This window comes from Corvus brachyrhynchos, unplaced genomic scaffold (assembly GCF_000691975.1).
Source record: "Corvus brachyrhynchos isolate BGI_N302 unplaced genomic scaffold, ASM69197v1 scaffold5, whole genome shotgun sequence".
NCBI classification, from domain to species: Eukaryota; Metazoa; Chordata; class Aves; order Passeriformes; family Corvidae; genus Corvus; species Corvus brachyrhynchos.
In genome coordinates this window covers 11,806,620-11,821,043 of record NW_008238321.1, presented here as the reverse complement: position 1 = coordinate 11,821,043, position 14,424 = coordinate 11,806,620, and the positions used below count along the sequence as shown (strand labels likewise).

Genomic DNA, 14,424 nt, shown 5'->3' with positions numbered 1-14,424 from the left:
GCGGCGCGCGTGTGCCGCGCTCAGCCGCGGCCAGACTCGGTCACTCGCAGTCCTCGATGCTTTCGCTTCCCCCGAGCTCTGGACACGCTGGAGGGGAGCGAGCAGCCCTCGGTCCTGCTCTGCCCCGTGCGCCCCGGGGCCGGAGAGATGCTTCGGCCACTTCCCTGCCTGCCCGACTCCCGAAGGTGTCGCGGCGTAGAGGGACCAGCTAAACCAGAAACTCTTTGAACAGGTAGATGGAGGCTTGGAAAAATAGCGAACATGTGCTGACAGAACAGCTGTGGCCCAGAGAAAGGTGTCTCTGTGCATCCCGGCCCGTAAGAGCCGCTGCTCCCTGCAGGAATTCTTCAGCTGCTTGGACAATTAAGGGGGTAAGAATTATTACAGGTTCTGATCTGTGGAAAAACTGACCAAGGCAGTTGCTCGAAATCCAATATAAGAAAACCACCATTTGAAGCTTTTCCTATCATCTAATACTTAGAGATTTTCATCTTTATTAGATGTAAATAAATTGCTTGCAGTTTATTTAAACTGCAGACCGACACACAGACTTTGGCAAAGCTTCTGTACCTGCCCTTACACTTTTCTGCCGTTTGTCAGCAAGGGTTTGTTTAAAAGCTTCAGATCTCACTGGTTGTGTAATACAGTTTCATTGGCACTTAAACCATTACCTCCATAACTTCTTTAGGTAGTGACAGCCTCTGCTGTTTGAACATTTGGCTACGATTCATATGACCTCGAAAAAATGACAAAAGAGCTACAAGACCATGTTGAGAAAGTTACTGTTCCATACAGGTATCCTCATAAGGTGAGTGGTCAAATACACAAATAATTTTCACTGCCATAGAGAGTGAGTGTTAACTGCTGTGTGGTTAGTAAGTCTATGCTGCTGAGGTTAAGGAAAAGTAAAAATTTAGGTAAAATGTATGTTATTTTGTATTGCTATTTCCTCCCTTTAGATGAACTTTGTTCAGTAGTTTCCAATAACAGTAGGAAGAGCAGAAGAAACAAACTGTGCCAGAAGTGGAGGCAAAATTAAAGTACCTGCTGCTTTTTTGCAGGTGTTTTTACAAAGTAAGACATTGCAGATTTACACAGTAATGTAAAGTAAAAGACATTACACTATATGCTTCTTAGTTTAGTTTTGAATACAATCTTACCTGATTGCCACTATTTGTCTGTCCAGGGGCTACACTAAGAGCTAAAGCAGACACTGATACAAATGAAATAGGAAACTCAGGGAGGCAAGAGCACAACAGTAATGTGTGTTAAATAAAGTATTTAATGAAATGTCGGTGTCTTACCTTTATTGTTACTTAAAGGATAAAAAACTCTGTAAGAGCTTCAAGAATCACTTTTGATGTGACACCTTCTAAAGAGATTTTAAAATGTTTCAGAAGTTTCAAAAATTTAAAAGTTGTAGGCATAACAAGTATATTTAGAAAAAAAGTGCAAATAAAATCTGTGTCATTGAAATATTTAAGGATTGGACCAGTAAAGTATTTAAAATATGATAGAACAGAAATTTAAGATTGTAGCAACAGCTGCTCATACTCTAATTTTAGCACTAATAGTTCTATCTGTTCTCTCACACTTCATTAAGGAGTTACTTTATGATCTGCTGATATTTTTGTGTGTTTGAGCAACTTCCCTTTCTAGCTATCTTAACCAAGAAGTGTCCTTTTTGTCCCATTCTGAGAATATACATCTGACATCATTTGACTGTCCTGATTACATTAAGCATGAAACATAAAGAGTTTAGCATTCAGACAAAAAACTGTATCCATTTTCAAGTTCTCATAGAGGGTCTAAGACACAAATACTTTTTTTTGGAAGAATTTTCTGTATTACTAGAAACAGTTCCAAGAGAGGTCAAAGCATCTGCACTCAAGGTGAGACCATTAGACTTCTCTTTCAGAAGTGCAGATTCCCACTTGAAGTATCCACAGCTTTTCTTATTATCTCCTTGCTTGCCAACAGGACAACAAAAAAATGCTCTGCCATGATTTGGGCCACCATTTGACACACAGAGTTTTTTGGCTCTTCGACCACAGTTACACAGAGGGGGAGTTGGTTTTCCACTTCTCACAGCTCTTACAGACTGATTCAAATTGACTGTGGAGTTCAGAACAGGAGATACTTTGGGAATATTCAAACTTCTCAAAGGTAAGGAGTCACCAAAAGAGGAAGTTTTCTCTTGGTATATATGAAAAGACTGTTTTTTTGCTGGTGGGCATGTTTTTGGACTAGTTGGCTTTCTTTTAGGAGCCTCCAAAGGAGTAGAGTAATTTCCAATTAATGCTGATTGTGCTGAAACAGCATTTCCCTTTGCAGATGGTAACTTAAAAGCTGAAAATTTTGAAGTCTGCCTTTGTACTGTCCCTATATTATAGATTGTAGTATCAGGACTTTTGTAAACAACAGACTTCAGAGGTTCCGTGGGTGCTACACTTTCCTCCAAACTCTGATTATCTGAACTTGTCACAGCCAATTGTTTTGAAATAGATTTTTCTTCAAACACTGTTAGATTATCTGTATTTGAGTCATCCTTGAGCTGAACAGAGTCTGAATTTTGTTCATACTGAGATTCTGGTATCAAAGCAACGTCTTCCCAGTCTGTCAGCAGAGACAAGCACTCAGAACTGGTGCTGATGTCCCCACTGGAGAGAGTAACTGAGGGGATGGTGGTGGAGACAAGCACCAGCCCTGATCCCTGTACTGGGAGGCTGGGTCTGGCTGTTCCCAGGGGCTGCCCAACGCTCCATCCCTGCCGGATGCCTGCTGATGCAGGACTGGGACGTGGCTGTGCCAGACCAAGAGGAACAGGAAATCTGTCAGTAGATGATGCTGAAGAGCTTTGGGATTGAGTGTGGAATTCAGTCCTTGAGCTGCTGCTGGGTACAACACAGACATCTGCAGAGGGATCAGTGCAGGTGATCTGCTGTTCCCCAGTCTGTACATTAGAATTTATCTTGTTTCCAGCAATACTGTTGTGTTTGTTCTCAGCCAGAGAGTTTGTTTCACAAGTTCCATCTCTAGATGTTTCAGGTCTGCTCCTTCTTCCCAGTGGAGTTTTGTCAGTGAAATTTCCAGTCAGTGTTCTGGAAATTAAATTACAGTTCTGATGTGCCTGGGGAGTCCATAAACAAAAGCAGATTTTGGAAAGTGAATACCCAGACATTTTGGGAATAAATGCACAAAATTAATAAGCGTATCAGCCTAAGGGTGTTCTTTCCAAATCATAGTCAAGATGCTGGGTTTATTATTTGAATAGCTCACCTTTCATCTGTATTCCAGGCTACAAAGCAAGTAGGCCGGAAGATACGAAGCAGTGACTGACCTTATCCAAAGATTTAGTAACTTTCAGCACACATCCATCACAAATCAGCCTCCAAGCAAGACGAGCAGTATTCCGGGAATCATCCAACCCTTCAAAAGCATGGTTATATTAATGTCTTCTTTTCAAACTGCTATTGGGGATAGTTCTTATTAGAGGAAAAATGTAATCTAGGTAAGCCTTACATAAATGACAAGGAGTCACAGAACTGTGACACTTAGTCATCTAGTTCAAAAAGGGGAAGTAGAAAATTCCAAATAATTCCCTGTGCTGAAACATCTGAAGTACTATCCATAGAGCTGAATATCTATTCACAATTTTAAATATCTTTGCTCTGTTTTACTAATCAGCTCCAAAAAAAACCCAAAAAACATATTGTGCTGGAATTCTCTAACATTAACATGCTGAGCTATCAGGTAAAATCAAGTTTCTTTATCTTCCGTTCACCTCTTTTCCTTTGCATCCCAGCAATTCATAAATTGATCTTGTGAACATGCACTCAGTAGCAGTAGAAGAGATTTCAGAAATGAAGTATGAGGTTAGAAATAACAAACTGTTCTTGGAAGCATTTTGCCGTTTTTGTTTTGATGGTTTGTTGGACAGAACATGGCATAACCTGAAGCAATAGTTACTGTTCAGAATAATGACTACTATTAACTAGCTGCTTTAGGTTAAGTTAGCTAACTAAAGCTAAATAGTATTTAGCTTTAGAAGAGATATATATTAATGTATATATTAAAGTGAGGATCATCATACTTACCACAATGTTCCCGCCCTTCAAAAGCTATCCCCAAATCCTGCAAAGCTCCGTTTAGCCCTTTAGGCTTTCTGTTGTAGAAGGCCTAAGGAAAGAAATGCAGGTGCTTAGCATGAAGCATTTCAAAACCTTTCCCTAGTGAAGCAAAGCCATTTCGGAAATATCCCCTTATGAATAATAAATCTCACAAGGCAATTAAGCAAGTTGGGTTGGCATTTTACAGTGAGGATCAGACCATAAGTGACTTAACCCTGTAAGAAATCAGAATGGAAAGAACCATGAATCCCTTCCCTCAGTTTTAAGCAAATCCATTCTGTCTGAGCTGTGGAGTCATTTGTCTGCACTCTATGGCTTACCTTGACAAGTCTTAATAGACCAGCAGTGAAGAATACAACTATAAATAATACCTTAAGGTGTTTAAACTGTTGCACAATATGCAGTCAAAGGCATGGGCATGAATATATTTGGCACAGGTATGGATTTTTTTTGTAAGTGAAAAAAGTGAGTATTACTACTTATTCCTGGTATCTGATTTGATCACTAGAAAGGGGGAATAGTCACACTGTTTATCTTTAGAGACCTAATTCTGCTGCCTATGTGTAAGGTACCTCTAAGTACTTCTAAACAGACTATGATGATGACTTCCTACACAGCAATATAAGGCAGCAATAAGACCACACACACAAAAAAAAAAGTTAGGAAGCAAGGAGAGCAAAAACTGTCAGGAAAGGAAGAGCAGCTCAAAAACGATAAAAGGATTATCATTCTTTTATCAAACAACAATCTTTTCCTGGCATTAAGATTTCTGTTGAAATTCCTACAGGTCTAGGGCAGTTGGTTATTAAGTGATAACAACACAAAAAAAATCCCAGGTTACTCCGGTCACTGGGACATACAGCATCGCCTTGTAAGCTCAGGTACAGTCAGCCTTTGAGGTGAGGGTGGGTAGAAATGTTTCAGTCTCTCAGTCTTCTCACCCTGTACGTTGCTTTGAGATCAATCCAGGAATTCAGGATGTCGGGCTTGCGCAGCTGCTTCCTTTTACACTCGTAGTGCAAACACACGCCCAGGTCCCAGTCTGTGCAGGGAAAACCACAGTCAATCCACCACTACAGAACTGGCCTAAAATCCACATAATGTGGCCTAAAAATCTACATAAAGGGACACAACACCAACACACTGTCAGCATCCTGTGTGTGAAGTCGTCGTCCATGGAAAACACCGGGATTGCTGCAACGGGACACCAGGAGAAGCAAACCCCTGTTGTTAGTAAATAACTTCAGACAGTTAAAGATCTCAAAGGCAATCATTAAATCATTTAGACACACTAAGAATGGTCACACAGTTCCCCATGTAAAGCAGAAAAATGTAACAATGTCAGATCCTGAAGTCAAAGATGCAGCGAACACATCGGGATTCCATGGATTTCATATTTTCAGTCTTATCCCAATATTCCACATTTTTAATACCTAATAACAGGATTTTGGCTGCCTAGAAGTAAGGACACAATCTCACTAGTGCCACCTAATGTTATTACTGTGCAGAAAAAGTAAATGAAAATGTTATTTACCTGTCCAAGTAACAAAGGCACATGCTTTTGCTTCTGAAGTAGAATTACTTTGACTGTCTGTGCTGAATATAATTTTCTTCTCCTTTTGTATCTTTTGAATCCATTTCAAAAACTGTGATAAGCAAATGTTGAGAGGCACCCCTTTGTCCACTTGATCCTTCATGGAACAGAACAAGAAGCATGTATGTGTTAGAATGCACTGAAATTCATCTGAGGTTTATTTCTTTCTAGCCTTTTATGGGCCTCTTAAATAAAACAGTAAATAGCAATTATACAATTGTAAAATAATGTTAAAGCACAATTACCTGTGTTATGCCAGTTAGTCCCGTACAGAATCCAGAGAGAATAGGATTCTCCTCGGGCTGGACATACATGTGGAATTCAGATTCAATCTCTCCTGTTGAGGTGTTTAACAGGACTGCTGGAAATTCAACTGCAACAAACACAGAAGGAGAAGAAACAAAACGAAGGAGAAGAAGAAACAAAACAAACAAACAAACCAGAACCAAAACACAAAACCAGAAAGGTTAAAGCTGTTCACAGGAATTATTCCATTTTTATATGGGTCCCTGCCAACTCTGCGTATTCCATGTTTCTTTTATATGTATCTATATATATTATAATATATATTATATATAATATACATTATATATATACTTAAATAGTATTCTTAAGGCATATATATATATCTATATGTTATGCATTGCAATAGTAGTTGATGAAGAATTACAGAGATGTCTTCTAAGATATAATTTAAAACTGTACCTCTTTTTCATTGTCTTGTTTCTGGGTAATCCATGCTATGAGAGTTGTTTTTGCCACTGACTGTTAAAATTGATTATCCATTTTTAGGAGAGAAAGTTTAAAATAAGCTCTTTGACCTGTACTTTTTACCTGAGCTGAACATACTTTTTTGCCCATCTTTTTTCCCAGATGGAAGCAGGCAGGCAGGCAGGCAGGCACTGGACTAACAAGTGATGTATTTTAGCATTTCTCAGCTGGATTAGGAGGACTCTTTGCTGGGAGTCTTCTGCTTAGAAGGATCATCAGTTCATGGAGAAAGCAAATTTTTCCCAGCAGACCAGTGTTGGTGCTGAACTGCAGAATCAACTGTTCTTTTATCTTTCTCACAATCCTCTCTTGAGTGAGGGCTTGTCCTTCCCAGATCCTTTGCTTTCTTTTCTCAATATTAGCTTCTCTCAGTACAGCCCAGAGAGCCTCTGTGTTGGGCCCTTCCTGTATCCTGCTATGGTCCAGGAGTGCTTTCCAAGTGAGAGATCCATTAGTAAAAAGAAAGAAGAAAATACTATGTTTGGAGGCCTTAACCTGAGCAGAATAAAATGAACTCAAAAATATGCTATTTATGACAGAATTAAGGTTACTCCCTTGAATGGGCCGGGCCTGGGCCCCGAGGTGAGAGCCGAGCGCCCGGCGCTGTGAGGAGCGCGGCGCGGGCCGCCTGTGCCCTGCGGCCGCTTCTCGGGGGCATTGCTGTGTCCCACGGTGGGACGCTGGGACCTCAGCAAAGCCGTGTACACGGGCAGTGCGCTGGGAGGGCCGGCTACAGGTAACATCGTAGAATGCCCTGAGTTGCTCGACAGGGATCATCGAGCCCAGCGGCTGGCCCTGCACAGGACGCCCCAGCAATCCCACCGTGTGCCTGAGAGCATTGCCCAAACGCTTCTCGAACCTGGACAGGTTTGGGGCCGTGACCACTGCCCTGGAGAGCCTGTTAATGGCTTGGATTCTGCTCCAAGGAATGTGGAAAAGAACTCATTTGGAGTGCTCAGCGTTACATTTAAGGAATTTTGTTTAAAAAATAGATACATTCGCCAATATAATCTCCTAAACAAAGCAGGTCTTGAAAGGAGCGTTGTGCGCGCTCAGCACGTGCGTCCCTGAAGGATGCAGAGCAGCTCACCCCAGGCACACTGAGTCAGTGCCCGTGGGACAGAAGGTGGCATGTCCAGTCTGTGAGATCAGTCCTGTTTGTACCCGGCTGGAGACAGATTCCTGTGGTTGGCAGTACCCTCTGTTTGGTGACTCAAAACCTCTGCTCTTTGTTTGGGTTTTTCCGCAAAGCTTTAATTAGGCCACATTGAAAACAACGGTGTCATTACTTGTCTCACTTAGCATGAGAGATGAGGCACTGGCAATTACACCAGCCTGTGCTGTTACTGCCAGATGATTCTTAACCGCTGGAACCACGAAGGTGGTCACCTCTCTTTAACTTCTTTACTCAATGACAAATACCTTTAAGAGCCCAACAGCTCAGTCCCTGATTTGGGCCGGCTGTGTCCAAATTACTGAGCACAGGGCTTGTTAGCCCTGTGCAGAGGAAAACAACTTCCAGTGGTTGCTTATGCTGTGAGGTTTTACATCCTGTAGTGTTGTGTGGCATTTTTCCATCACATATTAAAAGAATATCTTTAAAGTTTTTACAGGAATTCTTTGGAACAGGCCATCTGGTCAGTGGAGGTCTCCAAAATGCTGCATTTGCTTGCTAATTAGCCTTTAGAAGAATTGTGCGTTTAGGCTTAAAGAACTGTTGTGTTGAACTGTGTGGCACAGTCCCCACCTCATCTACCCAGTGCTTTCTTTCTGCAGCTTCCTTGGATTTTACTGAAGCGTTTTTCCCTGCAGGGGTCAGCAAACCCTTCTGGCAGAGCAGATCCCGCGCTGTAAATAGAGAAAACCTCACATGGAGTGGCTGCATGTAACACTTGTACAAATGTTTAAAGCTTTACAGCAGCAAGTGGGGGAAAGGGCTGAGAGAGTAGGACATTGTGTTTGCATATCAGTTGTCTCTTTACTGCATGCATCTGCTTATGTTAATCTTTATTAAATAAATCTTTGAAGTTAGAGTACCTGGGTTGACAGTAAATATAACGTTGAAGTGTGATCTGAAAGGAAACTTTCGCCCATAATGAGTGGAAGAGTTATTTTAAATGTAGTTGGTCGTATCCTAATAGTTTCTTTTTCCTTCGTTTTCCATGAACTGGTGTGATTACATGAAACCTCTCTTTACCAGCATTTCCCTTTCCACAGGAAAAGTCGTGTCGTTTGTCAGCAGCTCTGCTTGGCGAGGGCTCCGAAATCAGCCAGGAGCAGCTGTATGAGCTGCTGAAATATGCAGCTCTGGGGAAATGCCACAACGCAGCACAGCCCAGGTACATCCACAGCCAGAATCAGCCTGGCCTCGTGTTTTCCCGTGGTGTGAGAACATTCCTAAAGGAACATTGGCCATGCTGGGTTTGGAACGCTCACCGTGGAGGTGCCACAATGGCAGCCTGGATTGTGCAGATGCAGTTGTTGTTGGACTTGGCCAGGAGGCAGAATTCCTCTTCTGGCAGAAGTCCTGCCATTGCATAGTTTTGTTTCATGCAGTTTTGAAAAACTAAATGACTGCTGTGGAACTGAAGAAGCTCCACACACTGAGAAACAAAATATCCTGTTAAAACATTAACACAAATATGTATGTATTTCATGTTAGATAGAATCGGAACAGAGCATTCTATAGAGTGTTTTAGAAAAAAAAGCATTTTAATCACTTCTCCCTTTCTCTGGGCAAGTTCTCAGTGCTGGAAGGGCAAGGCTGGGGAGGGTATGTAACCTTGAATGGCAAAAATACGGTGTAATGAAATGAATCTCGAAATGAAACTCAAAGCAGAAAGTACCCCACTTTAGATTTTAATAGTGAATAGAAAATTATTTTGTGAAACTTACTTTGATGCATTAATTCACCGGACTGTGTCAGTACAGTTGAAGTTACTGGTATGTTCACATTCTGATGCATATAAATGAGATACACAGGTCTTGAAATGGTAAGCAGCAGACATTTGCAATAACTTTTTTTCCTCTGTCTCCCATATTCTGTTGCTTCCAGGAATATGTGGCTGTTTGAGATAAGCTATAAAGCCTCTTCTTATTGGAGTAATTTGGCACTTTGCCATTTACTGACTTAAAAGCTGGGCTGGTTCCAACTTTTTTTTTTAAGAGTGCTTGATGATGGTTTTGCTTTGATTTTTAAGGTTTTTTTTTTTTTAATTATTGCCCTTTTTTTTAACTGTAGCTGGTGCCATGTTTATCACCAAAGACACCTGGCTGGGGTTGTGGTTGTTGTTCTACACGAAATGAGCCAACTCCATTTCTACAGATTCTATTTACAGTTCAAACACCTCAGGAAAGTGTTCCGGCATGTAAGTCCCCAAACTGCATCCGTGTCTTCTAAACTTCTTCCAGTCCTGAAACCACATCCCAGGGATAATGGCTGCAGTGGAATGACTGCCTTTTCCAAGGATGCAGCCATCCTTGACTCTTACAGCAAGTGAGAGGATCTATTTGCAGCAGTTGTCAGCTCAGAACAAAGGACAGGGCTTTGATATTAGGAACAGGATTTCAAGACTTATGTCTTTGAAGCCTTACCAGGTGAAATGTTTATTGATGCTTCAGTCCTCTGACTGTTATGTATCCTGCATCTACAGATGCCAATTAGATTATAAATATTTTGGAATAATTTCAATAATTTGGAATTTACTCTGAGTGAAGAGACTCTCAATAGAGTTATGCTAATCCCACTGGTTGAAAAATATCACTTTTGTTATTTGAACTTTATGTCAAGTTTCTCCCATTTCCCAAAAAGATTAGTAAAATAATTATTTTAATTTTCTGACTTACAAGCAACATTTTTGAAGGAAGATAGAAAGAAGGACTTGAGTTCAAGCTTCTAGAGTTCTTCCTGAACTACAGCAAATGTAAATCACAACTTAACTGGAAAGACAGGAACTGGCTTTAGTTTCTATCAAAGAAAGTCTTGAGATTTGTCTTCTTTATCGTATCTGGCAAGGCAAATCTGTTCTGTAGTACAAAGAATCCTGTGTCATCCCTCACTGGAACACGTTTGCTTTGTGTTGGGTTTTTCTACTTGATAAAACACCAAATGTATTCCCACTATTTCTTTATCCATCCTTCTCTGAATTTGGCTGGTTTGGGGGCCAATAAACCCCCCATTTGCTTGTTATTTCCGCATGTCTTTCTAAGTCACTAACACATGTCTTTTTTCAGAGATTCACATTAACACCTTCTGCTAACTTCCCAGTCAGCCTGTATGGAGAAGGAACAAACCTGAAACCTCAAAACACTCCACAAGGTATTTTGTTTGGCTTTGCATTGTCTCTTTCAATACAGTGACTCACTGTGAACAGAAATTTATGACTTTGTGTCCTCTGCAATCCCAGTGCTGCCATGGCAAACTTGTTTAGAAAGAAACACATACAATGGCTTAAACCATGAGACTTCTTACCCTGACTACTTCAGTAACTCATGTTGGGCCAATTGTCAAAGTGAATGCAAAAAGAGAGAAAGTTTTTGACATATTTAATCCCAAACTCTGCTGCTTTGCTACCCATTTTGTGATTCTTTTATTCTAAGATGTATCTAATCAAAGAAACAAGACATCAGTATTTTAAGCTAAGAAGATTGTGTGTCTGTCTTTTTCTCTGACCTTCTCTCTCCAGTCTGTTGTTCCAGGTAGTAATTTGGAATGGTGCAGCCTGTAAGTGTTCATCTGATGCAGAAGCTGCATGCAGGTAGGGAGTGCTATCTGAGCACCACAGATGCTTCTGTATTTTACAGGCTTGACTTCCCCCAGCAGTGAATGCATTACTAAAAGCTCAGACTTGCAATGTGATCCCATCATTCAGAGATACGGAGAAAAGAAACAAGGCCTTACAAGCTATACTCTAACTTTAGAAGAGCAGAAAAGAAATGACTATCCCATAGAAGGTCAGTTTTTGAGCAAGGGCTGTTTGGTTGTTTTGTTATGGTGGGGGTTGTTTTTAATTCTGATAGTTTAGTGATATGCTTTGTCATATCAGATGAGTTGTAGGAGAAGGTTCTTTTTCTTATTCCTGGGTGTGTTTTCCCTCCAGGTTCCCCTGGATGCAAGGGCTACATCTCCACAGAGTGTGATCAGCAGAGGACAGACAGCAGCCCCCTCTTTGGTCTGGATTGTGAAATGGTAAAAATCAGTGTGTGTGGCCTTAAAAAATAGAGTCAGGCACCCAGCTCTTACCAGCTGTTCCCAAGTGAGCCAAGCACTCTGTGTATTTGTTAAACCACTTCTGATATCTTAATATCTGCTGCCAGTCCCTTCCTCGATGGTACCAGTGCTAATGCAGCCATGGGAAAGGCCCTGGAAGTGGTTCTGGCAACGAGACAGAAACAATATCCTGAGCAGAGAGCTCAGTTCTGTGTTGGCTCCCAGGGCAGCAGCTGGATCTGCCAGGCCTATCAGCAATGCTGCAGTAACCCACGAGGGTGCTGTGGAATTCCTCCTCTGCTCTCTCCAAGGTTTGGGAAAGGAAAAGTACTTCCCTGTCACACATCTTTTCATTTAGCCATCACAGTTCCTCTGGCAGCTGCTGTGGTGAAGAGTCCTCTTTTAGTGCAGTTTTAGCCTTGCAGAGATGCCTGTTTGGCATCAGCATTGAATAACTATTGATACAACCTGGGCTCTGCCTTGAAACTGTACAACTTCTCTGGGGCTGGTGCTGTCAGTGGCAGTTGTGCAGTGCAGAGCACAGACTGATTCTGGGAAATCAGCACTTCTTTACAGTGTTTCTCTCTGTGCTGTGCTTGCCTGTGTGTTTGCTGTGCTTACAGTGCACATTTAACAACTCAAATGAAGCACAGTAGAGTATAAAACAACCAGCTATGAGTGGTAGATCTCTGAGTCAAGGAACTCCTTAGCTGCTGCTGCAGCCAAAGCAGATGTTAGCTGAGGTGTTCGAGTGGCAGCATCATGCTGATCCAACAACTGCCTGTGCTTCTTCCTGACAGTGCCTGACGGCGAAAGGGAACGAAGTCACCCGCGTGTCCTTGGTGGATGCCCGGGGTCGGTGCCTGCTGAATGAGCTGGTCAGACCTGAGAGCACAGTGGTGAACTACCGCACCAGGTCACTTGCACAAACCTTTCCTACCTCTTTGTCTTTCAGAGCTGCAGCCCTTTCACACTCAGCCTGTTACACAGGACCTTTCAGAAACCCCTTGGTTTGCACGGATGCCTGCTGCATTCCCCTCAGTGTTAAGAATACAGTTCTTGCTGTGTGACTGAAGTGACCAGCATTATGCGTACAATCTGCTGCACAGTGCCCCTGGGGCTACCAGGCAGAACCGTTGCCATTCTGCAGTGTCCATGGGAAAGTTCTGTTACAAATTGATGATACACACTACAAGTTACTCGTCACTGCTGGTTATAAAATAAGATGGAGTCCATAGCTGAATTTGCTCATATGTAAAAAATGCATAGAGCTTGTACACACCTCTAGGGTGGGGCTCAGGATTGTAACAAAAGCAGGCAAAACTCAAGTTCTTGTCTTCTTCAAAATGTCACCTGGCTTTATCCAGGAGGTGATGTGCCAGTCCCCTCAGGTTACTTGGAAGCATCTCCTTCCACCATCAGACTTGCAGTATTTCCTTACCTGTGCTATCTGATGCTGCCAACTGCATCACTTAAAAATACCTGGGAGAAATGACCTTTTGAAACAGACGTGGTAGCACTCTTAGCAGTTTAATACAGCTGCAGCATATCCTCTGATGTTGGAAGAGAAAGCAGTAAATAGTAAATTCTGTGATTGGTTATACTGAGTCCATATTTTACGGGACCTGCTTGTAATACTCTCTAGCACATACTGTTCTAATGTGTTGCTTTTAACTCGTGCAACTTTTGTTTTGAAGGTTCTCAGGAATCACAAAGAAAATGCTTCTTCCAGTGAAGACAAGACTGTCAGACATCCAAACCAGGCTAAAAAAAATGCTTCCCCATGATGCAGTATTGGTGGGTCATTCTCTAAATTCTGATCTTCAGGCTTTAGAAGTGAGTATGTTTCTAAGAGTGTTTTTCCCAATCCTGTGTTGCTCATTTCAGACCTGAAAACTCTTTAAAATTGCTCTTTTTATTAGTGAACAGTTGTTAATTGCTTCTTATTATGAATAGCCCTATGCCTGTAAGGATTTAAAAGACAAAGAGTCTCCTTACAGCTATAAAATTTGCAAGGGGCTGTTCAGAACCCTAAGGAGAGAAGTCTGTCCAGACATAGGTATTGTTGCAACTGAAGCTTTACCCCTCTGCTTCAGCCAGATGCTTCTGATAGCTCTGTCATGGGGAGAACTGAAATCCTTTCTGTGGGTAATTTAACCAGTCTAAAATGCTTGAATCATAACTAATCTTTCTAACCCAATCTAGATCTTACCACTAGAATGGGAAGTAGAAAGGAGAGTTGGACTTGTTTGATTATTCCTTTTGCTCTCTTATTGTGGATCAGGTTGCTGTCAGTGAGAAACTGGCAACTGAAATGAAAAGGCAGAGGCACAGAAAACTGTGGAGTTACTGTCCAATTCTGTATGTCTGCTGTTCTTAAACTAAACTGATGATTTTCTCCTCCAGATGATCCACCCCAGTGTTATTGATACTTCACTGCTTTTTGCCAGAAGTGAAGGTCGAAGATTTAAGCTAAAATTTCTAGCCAAAGCTGTTTTAGGGTAAGATTATTACTGTACTGTCATGGCAAAGATTAGAAACTGTCATGGTGGATCATAGGGTCTTATTCTGCCACTACTAGTATCAGAATTATTATTTTTTTACTAAGATTCTGAATAAAGGAGCAGGCTGTGCAAGTAAGACATGGTAAAAAGGGATTTACTGGCTGCTTAAAACATCAGGCAGCATAATAAATGGGCTTGTCTTTGAGCAAGCAGGAA

General features: G+C 41.6%; 2 protein-coding genes and 1 long non-coding RNA gene across 5 annotated transcripts in view; 2 read left to right on the top strand and 1 right to left on the bottom strand.

Annotated features, from left to right (window-relative positions):
• Positions 1-6: 6 nt before the first annotated feature.
• On the top strand, positions 7-809 carry LOC108446717. Its single transcript, XR_001862018.1, has 2 exons — positions 7-371; positions 689-809. It is a non-coding gene; the product is annotated as an uncharacterized LOC108446717 (long non-coding RNA).
• A 452-nt stretch (positions 810-1,261) lies between these two features.
• ERI2 (ERI1 exoribonuclease family member 2) lies at positions 1,262-6,322 on the bottom strand. 3 transcript variants are annotated; one of them, XM_017734183.1, is made up of 6 exons: positions 5,970-6,322; positions 5,665-5,821; positions 5,072-5,172; positions 4,098-4,179; positions 3,341-3,429; positions 1,262-3,130 (listed from the first exon to the last, which is right to left on the bottom strand). In XM_017734183.1, the coding sequence occupies exons 1-6, from the start codon at positions 6,036-6,038 to the stop codon at positions 1,790-1,792; spliced, it is 1,839 nt and encodes a 612-aa protein (XP_017589672.1). In that variant the 5' UTR covers positions 6,039-6,322; the 3' UTR covers positions 1,262-1,789. The 3 variants fall into 3 exon arrangements, with proteins under 3 accessions (XP_017589672.1, XP_017589674.1, XP_017589673.1); XM_017734185.1 differs by having other exon boundaries at positions 3,012-3,101; XM_017734184.1 differs by having other exon boundaries at positions 3,078-3,130; positions 3,280-3,429.
• Positions 6,323-6,912: 590 nt separating this feature from the next.
• LOC103615462 (putative RNA exonuclease NEF-sp) overlaps positions 6,913-14,424 on the top strand; it is a 14,968-nt gene continuing 7,456 nt past the window's right edge. The window contains exons 1-10 of the mRNA XM_008633519.2: positions 6,913-6,974; positions 7,035-7,077; positions 8,713-8,834; positions 9,737-9,863; positions 10,729-10,813; positions 11,299-11,448; positions 11,595-11,683; positions 12,505-12,620; positions 13,402-13,540; positions 14,111-14,205. Of these exons, the coding sequence (XP_008631741.2) occupies positions 6,913-6,974; positions 7,035-7,077; positions 8,713-8,834; positions 9,737-9,863; positions 10,729-10,813; positions 11,299-11,448; positions 11,595-11,683; positions 12,505-12,620; positions 13,402-13,540; positions 14,111-14,205 (1,028 nt within the window). The remainder of the gene's footprint in view (positions 6,975-7,034; positions 7,078-8,712; positions 8,835-9,736; positions 9,864-10,728; positions 10,814-11,298; positions 11,449-11,594; positions 11,684-12,504; positions 12,621-13,401; positions 13,541-14,110; positions 14,206-14,424) is intronic.

Bases quoted from the DNA above. Each gene is read 5' to 3' on its own strand.
- ERI2 (XM_017734183.1), bottom strand. From the start codon at position 6,038: ATGTATGTCCAGCCCGAGGAGAATCCTATTCTCTCTGGATTCTGTACG. The intron at 5,822-5,969 runs GTAATTGTGCTT...TGTTCCATGAAG, and splicing joins GACTAACTGGCATAACACAG to GATCAAGTGGACAAAGGGGT. The intron at 3,430-4,097 runs GTAAGTATGATG...ATGCTTTTGAAG, and splicing joins TGAAGGGCGGGAACATTGTG to GGTTGGATGATTCCCGGAAT.